General features: G+C 46.2%; 1 protein-coding gene across 1 annotated transcript in view; it reads right to left on the bottom strand.

Annotated features, from left to right (window-relative positions):
* The window catches only part of CGNL1 (cingulin like 1), a 96,318-nt gene that overhangs the window by 23,964 nt on the left and 54,258 nt on the right, over positions 1-18,096 (bottom strand). Inside the window, exons 8-9 of the mRNA XM_065871359.1 lie at positions 5,332-5,538; positions 4,118-4,222 (exon numbers count right to left, since the gene is read on the bottom strand). Of these exons, the coding sequence (XP_065727431.1) occupies positions 4,118-4,222; positions 5,332-5,538 (312 nt within the window). The remainder of the gene's footprint in view (positions 1-4,117; positions 4,223-5,331; positions 5,539-18,096) is intronic.

Raw genomic sequence — 18,096 nt, 5'->3', positions numbered from 1 at the left:
TGGGTGTGATGTTTCCCCTGGGTTCCTCTGAGGCTCTCATCTCACAACATTATACAGACTGATGTCCTTTACGTAAAAATCATGCAACTCTAAAAAGAAAAAAAAGAAAATCCTAAAATATCTTTGGAAGATTATAGTGGCTTCTTTAAACGGCTGAGTGTTAAGGCCTTTGGCATAAGGATATCATGAAGGGGCACAGCTCAGAATGGGGGAGCACGACCCAAACAGGTGCTAGATCGTAAGAAAAATGTTATCAGGCACTGAGGGCTGAATGTGGGTTAGTACAAGTACTGCTTCGGACCTACTCAGCCTCGTGTCCCTGCAGAGGCTGTATAAGGACAATGGTTATATTTGCACAGAGCTTAACAGTTGACAAGCTGCTGTCACGTGCAGTAACTCAGGCGTTTTGAAAACACAAAGCACTTCAGGCACTCCTGATGTGCAAAGCTTTGGAACAGCTCTGCTGGCCAGCCACATGGCCTGGGGCCAAAAAGCCACCTGTGGAGGGCTGCGCTCAAAGAAACAGCCTGCAGAGCCGGGCTGCTGAAGTTGATTGCTGCAGGGAACCAATGTCAACAAAAGCAGCTGGGGAAAGAAGGTGGTAAAAGAAAGGTAATCGGGAGTTCAGTGGGGGGCAATTAGCAGGAGTGAGTCTCACCATGGTCCAGCCGGACACACACCAGAGGGAGAGTCAACCCCCGGGACTTGTGTCTGTGGTTGATTTAGTGGTGTTGGGGGCAAAAAGCTGCCCACAGGGTAAGGTAAGCAAGGTATGGTTGGTTCCTTCATGTGGGAGAAAGCTCTCAGGAATATGTATCTCAAAATGTCAATTCTTGAACAAAAGAAATACAGAAGGACATCAACACCTTCCCATAGAACCGCCAGGATCCAGCTCAACCCCTGCCCCTGCAGATCCCCCAGCCTCTCTTTTTCTTCCTTCTGGATCCCAATCCCAGGGGCCCCAGCCCAGCAGACAAGCCAGCCTCGGCTCCATTCAACCTCCACGTGGTGAGTGCACTTCTGTTTCACCCTTGGCTCGGGGAGGGCTCCCCTACCACCCCTCCATGCTGGCTCTGCTCTCCTGTGTCACTGGAGACACCCCAGACTCCTCCACTCTGAGCCTGGGGCCTGGCCAACACCCCCTGTCCCAGCATACACATTTGCCTAGAATAGTAATTTCGCTAAATTATTTTTAAAACATTTCTTGCATGCTTGCCTCTATTGCAGGGTAGTAAGATCTGTAAAGGCAAGAAATAGATTTCCTATCTCAGTATGCCTCACAGTCCAGATTCACTATTAGGCATATGATAAAAACTCAGTGGTTGAGAATTCACACCTATCCCCAAAAGTGATCTAAAGATTTCTTATATCAGAATCACCGGGCAAGAGTGGTGGACTGCTTACTTAAAATGCAAAATCTAGCCTGTTCTGATGGAATCACAATTTTTCTTAGAGTGGAGCCCACACATTTGCATCTGAAAGTTACTCAGATAATTCTAACAAACTCTAAAGTTTAGAAATGCTGTTTAAACAATGCTCTGCCTCTTCAGTGATTCAAGAAATATGTTGCAATATGTCCATGCTGAGAAAGTATGTCCCAAATTCACACGAAAAGCAGCCAACTTGGCAACTTTGCATTTAGGAGTTAGGTGTGAAATGCTCTATAGCTACAGTGACTGTATTTCCAAGACCAGCCAGACAAGGCCATTGACTAACACTGGGACAAAAATTTGAAGAAAATTTATCAGGTCGGAGAATCCAAAACACAAGGTTGGTGGACATATAGTGAGTGCCCTTGAGCTTGGGGACCATTATCTCAGTGGATGCAAAGCCTTTCACTATACGGTTGAGCAAGGTCCCGGTATTAACGATAACCAAGTGGCAGGTGAGCCAAAGCGCTTAAAGGAATGAGAGGTTTGATCAGAAGGAAGTCAGTCTCCTCAGAGCCCATGCCACACAAGCATGGGGGCTTTCTTCTTTTCTGGTCTCAGTACACAGGATGGGAGGTGCAGGCATACAGAGGAATATATCATTATCCCTCCCTGAAGGAAAGAACTATGGCTTCCCCATCTGCAGAAGCCATTTCTCAAGGGAATCAGAGATGTCTTCGCCATGAATGCAGTTCAGGTAGATCTACACAGCGGCACAACCCTCAACCAAGTGGCAGGGCTGAAGCAAACCAAGAACGGCATCCCCTTTAAGAACCTCTGCCACTGTCTGACTGAGTCATACTAAATCAGACCTAAGTTCACATGGTCTTCAGCCACTATGTAAAGAAATATATTTATCATCCACGAAGATGCAACAGATTGCTAAAGGCACAAAGATTTTGAGGTGTAAAATGCTTACGTGAGGGGGATAAAAACCCGGCTACTCTCTCCTCTTACTCTAAGGGTTAAGCTCCCTTCGGTTGCCAGCTTTGGGAGAAGCATGCAGAAAAAGTTATCGAACTAAAGGAATGACTATCTGGTTCCCAAACTGAGAAAAAGCAAAGTATTTTTGAGTGATGGTGCACTTTTCATAGCACGACTTTTTTTGTTTTTTGTTTGAAGATTTTTTTTTTGATGTGGACCATTTTTAAAGTCTTTATTGAATTTGTTACAACATTGCTTCTGTTCTATGTTTTGGTTTTTTGACTGCAAGTCATGTGGGATCTTAGCTCCCCGAATGGGGCTCAAACCCACACCCACTGCATTGGAAGGCGAAGTCTTAACCACTGGACCGCCAGGGAAATCCCTCATAGCACTGCTTTTGAGACCAGATAATCGAGATAATGATGGTGAGACTGTTGGAGCCTCTTAAAATTCTTGCTGGATTATGTTGCCAGTGGCTAGCACAGCCACGCACTGCACGAAGCACCCTCCCCATCTCAGCACCACTGGGAAAACAGGCCTGAACAAAAAGTAACAGGTCAGGGATAATTTCCAAGGCAAGGATGGTGAGCCAGAGATGGGGGGTGGGTGGCGATTACATTAAGATCTTTAGACCTTGAGGCCATCATCTTTTGTCTCCGCTGAATAAGCTTTGAGCTGCAGATTCACAGCTGCTGAACCACTTCCTTCTGTGTGAAACTTTCTGGTTTGACCAAAAGATGATAAAGACAGAGCCTGTAATAGCTGCACCCAGTGCCTGGTGTGGACGTGACACAAAGGCGCACACTTTTGCCCCTGAAGGGTACAAATGTTTTTCTTCTCTTTCTGTGCCCAACTAGCTCGGAGATTTAAACCCTGCACTTTGGCTGCTGGGCTGCCCCTCCCTGAACTATCCTTACAGACAAGCAAGTCCTAAGGGAAAACTTTAAGAGCCTCCTCTAAGACAACTGCTCAAAAGCACTGGCTTTTACCTCCTCGTAAGCTCGCCTGAGGGATGCTTGATGCTGCTGGTTCTTTAAAACCCCACAGCAGGTAGAAGGAGGGACACACCTGGATCACGCTGAGGTCACTGTGCAAAGTCTATTTAGAACCTCAGTGCAGACTTTTTTTTTTTTAAAGAATGTACTTCAGGCTTTCTAACCTTCAAATGGGAAAACCTAATTTTCCAGGAACCTGCCTATTTTGAATAGAGATAGCTATCTACTTTCAAGGAAATGACTTTCTCCTGCTCTTTTTAATAGCCATCTTGGAGGACTGCACTCTGAGGAGTCTATTGGCCCAGAGGAGAAAGGAAATTGGCTTCTGCCACAGAGCTGACTCTACACTGCCTTGGGGACCAATTCTGGTGGCCTTCCTCACACAATTCATATTTTATCTTTGGAAAGCTGTCAGGCTCTTTAATGTCTACAGCAGGATTTCTCAACCTTGGCACTACTGACATTTGGGTAACTCACTGCTATGGGGACTCTTCTGTGCATTGTAGGATGTTTAGCAGCATCCCTGGCCTCCACCCACTAGACGCCAGTAGCATCTCCCCAGTTGTGACAACCATCTCTAGACATGGCCAAATGTCTCCCAGTTAAGAACCACTGGTCTAGATAGATAGTCTGAAGTCCAGGACGGTTATTATTATGAAAGGAGCTGCCTGGAAGGACAGGACCAATGGCGATCTGTACACGTCCCTCCGAGTTTGCTTCTCGAACTTCCTCTGTGGGGGATTAAAGACAACAGCCCTCAGAGTTTACCTGAGCATCTTCCAGCTCACTCTCCAGGGCCCTTCTGGCTGACGCTGCTTCTTTTTCTTCTTTTCTTGCATGCACAAGGGCCTCCTCTAATTGCCGAGTTTCTCCCTACAATGAAACACGGGGTCAGTGTACACTCAGATGTGTGCTATGCCTAGGAAGCTGACTTGGTGGCATGAAAGGCATGCAGGGGACATCCACAGACACAGCCAGCAGAGGCTGCAGTCACAGTGCACCTGTCATGGGCCCACGACAGGACACAACAGCCGTACAGATGTGTGTGCCTGTCTGCAGCTCCATACTTAACCAGAGGTGAACATCCCCATCAATCATCTGAGATGATTTTTGGGAAAATACAAATATCCACCCTTAGCACTGGAGCTTCAGAAACAACAGGTGTTGAATGGACTCAAGCACACAGTTTTAGAAAAGCTTTTCAGGTGATACTGATGGATGACCATCTGGGGAAGCTCTGTGAGAATACACCTCCCCTTTACATTTCTCCTGTCCCTTTTTATTGTCAGCTGCCATCTCTCACAGCCGTCAGTACGTGTCTCTTGCTAACAGCCTCCCACTTCTAGAGATCTGGCAAACCAGGTAATTGGTTTGTTAAGACTTGCATGAGGGGCTTCCCTGGTGGTGCAGTGGTTGAGAGTCCGCCTGCCAATGCAGGAGACACTGGTTCGTGCCCCGGTCCGGGAGGATCCCACGTGCCGCGGAGCGGCTGGGCCCATGAGCCATGGCCGCTGGCCCGCGTACCACAAAAAAAAAAAAAAAAAAAAAAAGACTTGCATGACTTCAGAAACCGTCAACCAACTGTTAAAAAAAGAATAAACAGTCATGAGTGAGAGCGGGCCCGACGGCAGTGTTCAGATGGCCTTTTTGGGTGTTCGGAGGCCTCTCTGCTCAGTGTCCAAAGGTTGAGCACGTCTGATGTCTGGGCAAACGGGGACTCCCGTGCCTGTACCTGTGCCTCCCACCCTGACTCTGTCAGCCCCGTTCTAGGCCGCTCTAGAAGCCCATCTCCCATTAGTGCCATGCAGAGAGGAACAGAAGCGATGGGTTACAGAGAGGAGATGATCACGCTTGCCCTGACCTTTCCTACTCCATTATGATAATAAATCCCTTTCTGCTTCTCCAGTCGCTGTGTTTTTCGTCACATAGGAAAGAAGGATCCGGCACTGCCAAGCCTGGGCTCGGGGTCCGGCGAGCCTCACCTGGTACTTCTTGAGCATTTCCTTCGCTTTGGCCTCGTCACCTTGCAGGTCAGCAACCTGCCTCTGAAGCCGAGCGACAGTGCGCTCCAGCTCGTGGACGCTTTCCCGCAGCTTCTCGTTCTCTTCCTGCAGAGCCTTAGCGCGCATCTCAGGCCCGACCTGGGTTTGCTCTGCGGTGCTGCTCCGACTGGCCAGGACCTCGATGTTCTGTTAAAGACACAGAACAGGTGAGCATGGGAACCAGGGTCAAGGCGCAGCTCCCAACTTCGTGGATGGCTGGCATTTATTAAAACCCACTACGAGGGCTTCCCTGGTGGCGCAGTGGTTGAGAGTCCGCCTGCCGATGCAGGGGACACGGTTTCGTGCCCCGGTCCGGGAAGATCCCATGTGCCGCGGAGCGGCTGGGCCCGTGAGCCATGGCCGCTGGGCCTGCGCGTCCGGAGTCTGTGCTCCGCACCGGGAGAGGCCACAACAGTGAGAGGCCCGCGTACCGCAAAAAAAAAAAAAAAAAAAAAAAAACCCACTACGTGCCGGGCACCGTGCTAAGCCAGGGATCGGCACAGGACACCCTGTTACTAAAAATAAAGTGTTACTGGAACACCGCCACGCCCATTCAGGGGCACACTGTTCACAGCCACTTTTGTGCTACAAAAGCTGTGTCAGGACTTGTGGCCAGAGCCTAAAACATTTGCTATCTGGCTCTTCACAGAAAAGTTTTGCCGACCCTTGCCTGTGTCAAGTCCTTGACATGAAATTTCAACCTTTTAACAACTCTAGGAGGTGGATACTATCCTTATCACCATTTTAAAGACAAAGAAACGGGCGCTTGGGTAGACTGAAGAACTCGTCCAAGTTCAGGTAGGAGAAAATGCATTCGGGCAGACCGAATCCAGAACCTGTTCTTATAACCACTGATGAGTTCGCTTTCCTGACCCCTCACCACGTGCAGGGCCTCTTAGTAGAAGCTCTTGATGAAGGGCAATTTCTGCTTACAGGGTTTTTTCTTTAACACAAAATGGAAATTAAAATTTGCTTAAATTATGGTACAGTTCACGGTGCAAGCTCTAGGTACTACCATCTGAAAATGAGCATGTACTGCACACAATCCGTAACAGAAAGGAATGGGAACAATTACAGGATGATTACTGTTAATTCCAGATGTCACGTAGGCGTTTTATTTTTTGGCTCAGCATATTAAAAGTGATGGTAAGTGGCCTTGTCCAGAATTCCACCTCTCCCAGCAGACCTCTCATCTTCTATTTCTCCACTACTACAAAGATGCCAAAACCAGTAAACCCAGCGCTCACAAAACAGTGCTGCCGATGCCTTCAAGGAAAGCAAGGCCCAGGGAAGGCAAGATCTGGCTTCGAAGGCTACGACACGGCCCACTTGGGAGAGCTATCTGCCGAAATCACTTGCTTGCAGAGTCTTTCAGAAAGATCTTTAAATCTTGTAATAGTACAGGAAGCTGTGTTATCCTGAACTTAACCAATCTGAGAGTTTCAGAAACCAGAGCATCTTTTCACTACCTGAATGTTCCATTTAATTCTATGCATCTGGGAAAGCTCATCAGAGTCAAGCTACTGAGTCAGAACAAGGTTGGCAGGCATTGCAAGGAGAACACTGTGGTACCCAAGAGCTGGGATTTCTCTATTACTGTTTGGACATATCATCTTCTACCGAAACCAGCAAGATGACTGAGGAGAAATAAAGTGTGGTTGAAAACCTGAGGAGGGATCTAAAGAAACCAACAACTGGTCAGACCAGGGAAAGCAAGAGAAAAGTCCAGATTGTCCATTTCTGCCCTAACTTTCCCATTAAGAGATAAGAGACTACAAAGCTACAGTTATCAAGTGGTACTCAAATAAGGATACACACGTAGTTCAACGGCATAGAACTGGGCATCTAAAAATAAACCCAATATTTACAGTCAATTAATTCTCAACAAGGGAGCCAAGATAATTCAAGGGGGAAAGGAACAGTCTTCAACAAAATGGTGCTGGGACTACTGGATATCCAAATGCAAAAGAATGAAATTAGATCCTTTCTTTGTACCACACGCAAAAATTGACTCAAAATGGATCATAGACCTAAATGTAAGATCTACAACTATAAATCTCTTCTAAAAGAAAACGCTGGAGCAAATATCGTGAGCTTGAGTTACGCAAGGCTTCTTAGATACAATACCAAAAGCATAAGTGACAAAAGAAAAAATAGATAAATTAGACTTCATCAAAATCGAAAACTTCTGTGCCAACAAGGTGAAAAGAAAACCCAAAGAATGAAAGAAAATATTTACAAATCATATATCTCATAAAGGACCCATATCTAGAATATATAAAGAATTCTTCAACTCAATAATAAAAAGATAACCCAGGGCTTCCCTGGTGGCGCAGCGATTGAGAGTCCGCCTGCCGATGCAGGGGACGTGGGTTCGCGCCCCGGTCCGGAAAGATCCCACATGCCGCGGAGCGGCTGGGCCCGTGAGCCATGGCCGCTGAGCCTGCGCGTCCGGAGCTTGTGCTCCCCAACGGGAGAGGCCACAACAGTGAGAGGCCCGCGTACCGCAAAAAAAAAAAAAAAAAAAAAAAAAAGATAACCCAGTTTTTTTTAATGGGCAAAGGATCTGAATAGACATCTTTCAAAGAAGATACACAAAAGTCCAACAAGCACATGAGAAGATGCTCAACATCATTAGTTATTAGGGAAATGCAAATCAAAACCATAACAAGCCACTTCACACCCACTAGGACGGCTATAATCAAAAAGACAGATAATAGTGTTGGGGAGGATGTAGAGAAATCAGAACCCTCACACACCACTGGTGAGAATGCAAAATGGTGCAGCCACTTTGGAAAACATTTTGAAAGTTCCTCAAAAGTTTAAACAGAGTTATCATAAGACCCAGGAATTCCACTCCTGAGTATGTACCTAAGAGAAATGAAAACATATGGCCACACAAAAACTTGTGCAAAAACTCCACAGCAGTATTATTCAAGGTAGCCAAAAAGTGGAAACAACCCAAACGCTCATCAACTGGTGAACGGGTAAACAAAACGTGGTCTGTCCATACAATGGACTATTATTTGGCCCTAAAAAGGAATGAAGTACTGATACATGCTACAACATGGATGAAGCTTGAAAACATTATGCTAAGTGAAAGAAGTCATTCATAAAAGGCCACATATTGACATTTATATAAAATGTCTACAATAGGCAATATATAGAGATGGAAAATAGATTCGTGGTTGCGTAGGGCTGAGAGGAATGAGAAGTTGGGAGATGACAGCTAAAGGGTTCAGGGTTTGGCATTAAAATATACACACTACTATATACAAAACAGATAACCAACAAGGACCTACTGTAAAGTACAGGGAACTATACCCAATCTCTCTTAACAACCTATAATGGAAAAGAATCTGGAAAAGAATATAACTGAGTCACTTTGCTGTATACCTGAAACTAACACAACATTGTAAATCAACTATTTCAACAAAAATTTTTAAAAAGTCATGATGTGATACATAAAAAGTTAAATAGTATGAAGAGTATGATCCTGTTTTATAAATAAACATTGATATATATATATAATTATATACATAATTTGTAAAAAAAAAAAAGTACAGGGTTTCTTTTTGAGGTGATGAAAATGTTCTAAAATTAACTGTAGTGATGGTTGAAGAACTCTGTGAACATACTAAAAACCATTGGTTTTGCACTTTAAATAGTTGAATTGTATGTTAAGTATCTCAATACAGCTGATTTTTAAAAGAGGAACAAAGGAAACCCAGAGGCTGTGTTGGACGGAGGGGATGGAGGAGCTGAGGTCCACCGAGGTACTGGTGAGAACAAGAGACTAAAGACATCTGCCTAAATCTTCTGGTAAAGCGAAGAACACTTCCACATGCAGTCAGTGATCTTTCATTCACCCAGAGGTCTCAGGAAGAGCAAGGATACTGAAAACCAGATCTGGTTTAAGCTGGATTTGGGCCTACCTGGCACCCTGACATGCTAGATAAAGGACGCTGTGCTGTGTTTTGATGTTTAGAACTTGGTATTTTCTCTGTTTGGAAGTTGCAGGGCACATTCTGAGTCCATCTGTCTTAGGAGGATGGATCAGGCAGGTTATCATTCAGCTGCCAGTGGCAGGGTCTGCTCCAATCCCAGCTCTCAATTTCACAGGCTGAGTGTGCCCCTATGGGAGCTTGTATGTGTTGAGACACTTAGTCCTGTTTTGACTATTTGTAAAACGATGATACGTTTTGCTCTATGTCTTCATAGTGTGGTAAACCACATTATGTTTACAAATAAATTTAACTTAAGCCTCCATTGGCAAACCTTTCCAGAGCGGCTCCCCTGTTCCCGTCACCACCACATCCCACGTCCCCAGTCTACTATGTCAGGTAAAGCCCATAGGATAACCTTGCTCTTCCTGAAACCGTACCTAATTCACCTGCAGCAGTGCTGGAACCTAAAAGAATAAAAACCACATCCCTTTGTTCAAGGCAAGTTCTTCTCCATGACCTGCCAGCAAAGAAAACTGGTCTAGCGGGACTCCAAAACTCTTCCAGCTCTGAACTTTGAACTATGCACCACCTTTTCCAAATGCTTAAGTTTGTATCTCATGACTGTGGCAAAAGCAGGAGAACTCTAGGAGGACCAGAGCTGGTAAAGATCTACTCTGACAGGTCACTGGGGACAAACACCACTGCCCTCACTTAATTAATTGCTGGTACTTCATTTCTGTGATGTTTTGATCTTAAGTGCTGTACGTCACGGCAAGACTAGGGAGGATGTTCCATCATAAATAAAAACCAAAGGGCACACAGTTTCTAACGATTCATTTAGCCAGATCATACCCCCTATGTAATATCTATTTGTAAAAAAGATCACATGGATGTGTCTTTTAATATCTTACCTATTATTCATTCATACAATCAGTCAGAAATAGTTAACAAAGATCAATTCCAAATTCCACTCCAAAAGGTCGGAAACACTATCCTAGGTCATCACCACAAAGGCAAAAGTAGCAGATGTGCTACATTCTCTTGTTTTTCAAGATTGGACCATCCCTTAAAATTGCCCTGAGATCATTTCTTCACCTGTATTTACTTGGTTACACAGGAAACTGGTAACACTGGCTGGCTGTGAAGAAGGGAATTGGGGCTATGGAAAGAAGCAGAGAGAGGTATTCCATTGCAAACCCTCTTGTGAGGATTTAAATGGTGAACTATGAAATTCAAGAAGTATTAAAAATGTTTAAATAAATATACATTTTTGTTGAAAAGACTGACTACCAAGGGGCACAGGCACTTGGAAGACAACCATCTCCCCTACCCAGTTCTCACCTCCTCCGGGCTCCAGAAACCCTTCCCCAGCATATTCACGGATACCTCTGGGCCATGAAAGATAGCAGAGCGGGAGCCGGGGAGCAGCTGTACAAACAGAGCAGGGCACCAACTCTCCCACGCTGGTTTACATAGTTAAGACATTCCTTTTCACCACATATAGCTGGGAGGGTGGAAAAGGCCCAGATGGCCCGGGAGTTGCACTTACATGAGTGCTTCTCCAAATTTTCCACCCAAGCAACCTTAAAGGCAGAGAAGTCCAATGAGGGGTGGTTAGAGACACGCAAGTGACCTCAAAGAACTGCTTCCAAGGCTTGGGTTTCTCCATCAAAAACGCATGTACGCTTTGCAGTCGACACTTAGAACTTTCATTCCACCCCATGTCCCTTTTTATATCCAGATACTGTCCTTGGTGTTCCAGGAAGATGGGCCATTTCTACCCTGTAGCTTTGGCAAGCACTCTCCTCCCCACACACCCAGCACATGTACACATTATCTCAGCCTGGACAAAAGACATAAATCACATCAAGAATGGAATTCTCAGTTTTAATTCTAAAAATGTGCATCCAGGAGTGTAGAGGAAGGAGCAGAGGAGGCTGCAGTTAATCTACCAGATTAGACTCAGATCCAGGCTGTGCCTCTTTCTGGGCCCTTTCACTGGGCCTGGCCTCATAGGGCCTTGGTTTGCTCATTTGTAAAAGAGAGAAGAAGTTACCTACCCACCCCACTGTAAATACCTAGTTAAACGAGGCCATGACTCTCGTGGCTGATATTGCTATTAATGACCAAGCCAAGGAAACCCAGGCGTATTTCTCACAAGGTCAGGACTTTGCCCGACTTACCTACTACGGTTCTAAATCCTCAAACCTGGCTTTAGACTATAAGTTGCCCATTTTTACCAGCTCAATATCAAGCCTAGGTTTCTCAAAAGAGAGAAAGAAGTTCTTTAACAGTCTTTCCAGGGCAACCGTACTGTCCAGATTACATGACCCCTTATTTTAAGGGCAAGTCATGTTTCTTGGTTGGCTAATTCATTAAAAATTCAGCCTCATTTCCCAATCAAGGATGGTCTGGCAAACTGATGGCAACTAAGAAAATTCTTCCAAAACAGACAAACAGCATGTTTCAACGTGCTGAATTGCTAAATTTCCACTACTTCTGAAATAGTTGACTTTTAACCATACGCTCCAATTACTGATATAAAAGGGGGGTTGGAGGAAGAATACATAATTGTTATCACAAAAGAAAAAGCAAAACCCCAGTCTTTGCCTGGTACCACCATTCACTGCAAATAATGACTTGCTTACAAGCTGGCACATTTTCATTCGTTAACGTCCACACTTAGAAATGTTCACACTGTCGCCTGGGGCCAGGGGAAACTTTTATCCATGACAAGCACAAAACTCCCCAACAGCGCCACAAATGGCCACATCTAGGTGTTTTTCCTCACCCAAAGGTACTGATGCACTTCCCCTGAGCACAGAGCACACACCTCGGACAGGCTCACTCCTGACGGATGAAAAGTAACCGCACAGGACGAGGCCCTCCTGGCTTGTCCTAATGCAGACCCAACACATAAGACATCAGGCTTTACTAATTAACAGGGCCTCTTTCCACAGCCAGTTTTTGTTTCTTTTCTGTCTCGCTTTTTTGCTGAGTGAGGGAAAACAGCTGAGGCGTGGAGGCCAGGAGGCCAGAGAATGGAATGCTGGCTCGTTGGTTCCATGTCACCAGCTACTCCCACCCTCTAGCGAGTGAGGCTGCAGGAGCTCAGCTGATGGGTGCCCGAAGGGTCCCTGACGCCAGGTCATCTGCTGGGAGGTCACCACCTTTCCACAGCATGGCTGCGGACATCATTTTCTTGCCCACAGTGAGGACCGGGGTCACAAATGATGAGTCCCTTTCTCACTCTGAATGTGTGGAGAACCAGGTCCCCTGTATTACGGTTTCAGCTTACCCCTTACTTGAGCAACAGTAAACTATGGAGGAAAAGAAATAGCATCTATTTTAGTCATAAACTGCTCTTTCCCTAGTTACCTAGGAATTTCACTGGCATGAGGCCTCTGAGCCAGGACTTCTTACATTTTAATGAGCACAGGATTCACCTGGGGATCTCTTAAACGCTCATTCTGACTCAGGAAGAACAAAGGCCGGGGCGCTGTAGTTCTAACGAGCTCCCAGGTGGTGCCAGTGACGCCGGTCTGTGGGTCCCACTGTGAGGACTGAGGTCCAGACTGAGGAGAGGCTGCTCCGACCTCAGGGCCCTCCCGTAGACATTCATTCACAGCTCAGGTCCCCACTCTCCAAGTCCCTTATGCTTCTTGACATGACTCCAGTGCCTGGGATGGGGTGTCAGGCAGCTTGGGTGCCGCTGCAGGCTGTGCAGTCAGCTCACACTATGACCTATGCAAACCCGTGACCCCTCTGAACTCAATTCACATCCTTAAAGAAAGCGTAATAGGTATTACTTGCTCTAAATGGGTCAGAAACCGCCACCACCCCAAGAGACATATGAGAGTTTCAAAAAGCTGAGATCCCTGCAATAATGTAAAGTAATGGGTTTCTCCTTCCTGTTTTTTGACCGCCTACTTACCATTTTTTGGTGCAAGTGGGGTTGAGCCATTGAAAAACATCATTTTAAAATCCCTACTCTAAGAGCTACATCAGAGTTTCCAAAAATTCTCTCACTGTATTTCCCAAATGCCAACACCATTTTTTCCCAACATATCTGTAGTTCAGAACTGAACTGGTCACGCAGTTATCTCACTGATAAGCTCTGTTTGTTTGTGGCAATGGAGTAGTGTGTGAGGAAGATGGGAATAGATGTGGCAAAGGGAATAGTAAAGAAGGAGAGTCCACTCATTACCAAAACCCTAAATATTTTCGAGGAAGAGTTGATTCCAAAGCCAGAATAGTGGATGTATTCAATTTCCTTTTGTTATAAGATGTGGATTCTGGACTAGACTACTCTGCTAATAAGTTACTATGTGACGACTTCAACCAAGTCACTTAACTTCCATCTGTCCTCAGTCTCCTCCTCTGTAACATGGAATGGTCAGTCTAGCTAATTTCAATGTCCCTGCCATCTCCGAAGTCTGGGATGTCTGGGATTGAGAATGAACTTGAAGAAACTGGGCAGTATTAGGCAACCATTAAACTAAGAATTCCAGAGGTTTTATACCTCTATAACATCATACTTAAATTTCATTTTCAAATGCTGTCAGCTAAACTCAGATGGTTTTTTTACCAGTGTCCCTGCCATGGTATCTAGAGCTGAGGACCTCGTCTAAAGACCAACTTCCTGCCACGGAGCAAGGCTTTACTAGTTCGTTCTCTCTCCACAGTCACCAACTTGCCAGAACTCACCGAGTTGGAAAGTTATCATGCTTTATGAAGATTTTGTTTACATCCTGTTTCTTTCATTGCCCTGGTGGTGATTTTCCGGCTTACAAAACCACCTAAAAGATACTCCCTTTTAATCATATTCAATCATCCAGTTTTTCCTATAGTAACTTGGTGATTATATATAGGCTAAAAATATCATTGGTTTCTTCACAATATCCTTGTGAAGCAAGTCAAAACATTTCCCTTTAAATGGTTAAGAAACCAGCAAAGATTTACTCTCAGAGTGGCCTGTAATTCACACGTAGGTTCAAGATAAAAACTGTGCTAATAAAATGCCTCATGCTTGCTCACAGAATCCATTTGACAAAGGTTATCATTTAAGCCACACAACAAACCTATAGAGATACCCAACATGGGAATAAAAATACCCTGCACACAAATGGGTCAAGCCACTTCCCCAAGAGGCAACACGCTCAGTAATAGTTCAGGCCTTAACATACGGTGATTCCAGTGGCAAAACACCTACGATAGGCAGAGCCACAGAGAAAGGAAGTAGACTCGTGGTTGCCAGGGGAATGGGAAAGGGGGGAGTTTGGATGTAAGGGGCTTTATTTGGGGGTGATGGACGTGTTTTGGACTTGGACAGTGGTGGTGGTTGCCCAACCTTGAGAATATATAAACACCAGTGAATTGTACACTTTATAAAATGGTGGAAACAGTGAATTTTACATTATGCGACTATTATCTCTAAAAACAAAACAAAACAAGCGTTCAGGCCTTGGAGTTGGCCGACCTGAACTGGCCTTGCTTGTTTGCCTCTATGGCTTGGTTTTCCCCATTGTTCTAATAATGAATGGAGACATTATGCTGAGCCCGTAGCAATGTTTCAGGCACACCATAAGATGACGACAGCGGATGACAGCTACATATAAGGTCATGTAGCCCAAAGCCACAAACCAGGACTTGCACGCAGCTCTCCAACTCCTGTCTCTGATCTCTGCTACTTGCTACCAGCTTCTTCTGAGTTAGGCAGCAACTTCAGGGGAGATTTCCCACAGTCAGCCAGAGAAGGGAAAAGGAAGCTCCACACTTGCCAGCTAGAGGCTTCAGCTATGTCCATACACTCACCCAGATTTAAACGGGGAGGGGGGGGGAATACACACTCTTGTACCATGAAAACAGCATTTCAAGAGCTTCTCTGAAACAGAGCCCTGAGTTATAGACTTTTACTTATGCTTCTGTCTTTACTTATTTATTTTTTTAGTCCATTCCTTAAAAATCCTTACAAAAATTTCCCCAGTGTCCCTGGGTCTCATCTCAGTGTCCAGGAGATTAAAAAAGCCTCACATCACAGCTGTGAGACGCCATTTCCTTCACCATGAGGGCCCATAGTCTATGCTAATCTTGTGACCAGCATGTAAAAGTTTTGTTTATAGAACCCGACATCCCCCCACGGTGCAGTCAGCCCTTCAAGGAGCCGCCGGCTGGCAGAAAGGACACCACCCGGACAATGTCATGAGTCCAGAGCTCTGCGTCACCAGAAAAATACTGGGGGGAGGGGGCAGGAAAAAAGCAGGGGTCGGACACAGAACAAACAACTTCACAAACCGTTAAAACCAGCTTGCTGTCGGCACACACACGTCCAACAGGTTGAACAGGATTTCTGAAGACAGAAGATAAACAAGCAGGTTCTCCACAGCACTGCCTACTGGGGAGCTGTGGGGATGCCTCCAAGATAAACCAAGGCTCAACCTGGAAGCCAACAGGCCTTAACTGAGTCCACACGTCTCCACTGTTTCCTTCTCAGAAATCTTATTTGCAAAAGCTGATCCTTCAACTTTCCCATTTTGTTGCTACCATATTTCCATAAATGCTGAAACGATCAACACTAAGTTGCAGAAATCATTCCATTTTAAAAATTTAAAGAGGAATTCTCAGACCAAGAACTCTTAATCTCATGACCATTTCCATCAGCGCCCCTTTGCACCCCCAAATGAGACCAATTTCCATACAGAAAATTGTCAACTTTCCCCTTCATCCCCCTGCCTCCATGGCTGCAGGAACAATGATAACAGGGGCTGGAGAAAGAAAATCTGGACTGACCTCATGTTTGGGATGGAAGAGGCTGGACCAATACCCTCACCAAGCTTTTAAGGCTGGTTACCACCATCTCCAGGGTTAAGACATACAACAAGGGTGACCTTTATTTATTTCCTCCTTCAAAGATGTAGGCTGTTCCCTGGGACAGAGTTGAGCAGACTGGTCTCTTGCAAAAGCCCATGAACGGTCTCCAGCCTCCTTGTTGCAGGCCAGTCTGCTGGGGTCAGCAGCTAGCTCTAACTGCCAGGCAAAGGGAACAGAGCCAGAAATAGTAATGTCCTAATCCAGGGATGGTCACCCGTGCACTCTGAGGTCATGTCCAAGTCACAATTTCTCAGAATCACAGTTTGGTTTTTTAAAAACAGGGGTGGTAGGGCTTCCCTGGTGGCGCAGTGGTTGAGGGTCCGCCTGCCGATGCAGGGGACGCGGGTTTGTGCCCCAGTCCGGGAGGATCCCACATGCCGCGGAGCGGCTGGGCCCGTGAGCCATGGCCGCTGAGCCTGCGCGTCCGGAGCCTGTGCTCCGCAACGGGAGAGGCCACAACAGTGAGAGGCCCGTGTACCGCAAAAAAAAAAAAAAAAAAAAAAAAGGGGGTGGTGTTACGTCCATTCACTGCATGGGTCAAGAAAAATGAAGGATGATACTGCCAAGTGTCAAAACACTAGTCACTCTAAAAACAGCAAACGGTGTCCAAGAAGGAATTAGTAGGTACCACCCAGAAGTTATAGAACATACATTGCAGATTTCCTTCTAGACAGAGGCCCTGAAGGAGGCATGGTGACTCTTTGGCCTCCGTCCCCTTGGACGGTTTCCCAACCACGGCTGCTGGCAGGACTCTCACTCAGTCCCTCCGTTTCTGAATAAAGGGAGAAACGAATGTCACCTATCCTTTCAGAAGAGCTGGAAGAGACAGAGGGGAAGGATGGAATCACCAAGTCTGATCAAAGACCTACCCCAGGACTGCTCGAGGGCCAAGTCCCATTGTTTTTTTTTTTTAAAGGCCATTTTGGGCACCTATCATTGAGGCCCCATAAATCACCATGGTGGTCACTGGTACTTCTCCCCTCCAGGCACATGTACGATTATGCTTGCCTGTCTCCCTGAAGTCAGGTCTGGCCATATGACTAGCTTTGGCCAATGAAATGTGAGTGCAAGTAACATGTGTCGTATCCAGGTACAAGCTCTGAGAGCCACTTAGTGTCACCATCCGCTCCTCCCACTGCTTCATCCCAAAGAGCCAGTGGGGCTATAACAAGGAAAGAGCATGGCCTCCAGAGTCAGGCAGTCTTGGGTTCAAATCTAGACTCAGCCACCTACTAGCCACATGACTCCAAGCCGGTCAATTACCCTTTACTGAGCTTTAATCCCCTTAACTTTGAAATAGCAATTATATCACCACGCAGAGACATGGGTGGGGCGTCGGGCTGGGGGAGTTAAAGGTAGTGAATGTAAAGTGTGCAGTGCGTGGCCAGGCAGATGGTGTGCGCTAAAGAAACAGCGGTGACTGTAGTGACCTTCGCCATTATCTTCACCCTGCTTAGGTCGCTTACCAGCTGTGGAACTAGAGCCTCCGCTTCCCACTCTGCAAATGGGGAGGTAATGCTGTGCCCACTCTCAGGGTGGCTGCAAGGGCTCTTGTGAGTGTCTGTGGGAGCCGTCAGCACGTTGCTGCTCAGGAAGTGAGATACCCACCATCCCCCTACTCTAAGCCCTTTACCCTGCCTGTCCTGATCAAGTCCTGAAGCATCAAGGGCCCGTGAAGCTGCACCCCACGCACACGGACGGCCCAGCCCTGAGGGACTGCCCCTCCACCCTGGGTTCCAGGTTGTCCTCCACGCCCCATCTGACCAGAAGCCTACTCTCCCATCCCCAGCCAAGTCACTGGCTGCCACTTACTGGACCACAAGCACTGCTCTGCACAGGGACTCTGACGACTCAGCACACCAACTTGACCCCCGAGGTACGCACACCA

Source organism: Phocoena phocoena, chromosome 2, assembly GCF_963924675.1.
Source record: "Phocoena phocoena chromosome 2, mPhoPho1.1, whole genome shotgun sequence".
In the NCBI taxonomy this organism is placed as follows: Eukaryota; Metazoa; Chordata; class Mammalia; order Artiodactyla; family Phocoenidae; genus Phocoena; species Phocoena phocoena.
The sequence above is the reverse complement of the archived record's forward strand: the minus strand, read 5'-3'. Positions and strand labels throughout refer to the sequence as shown.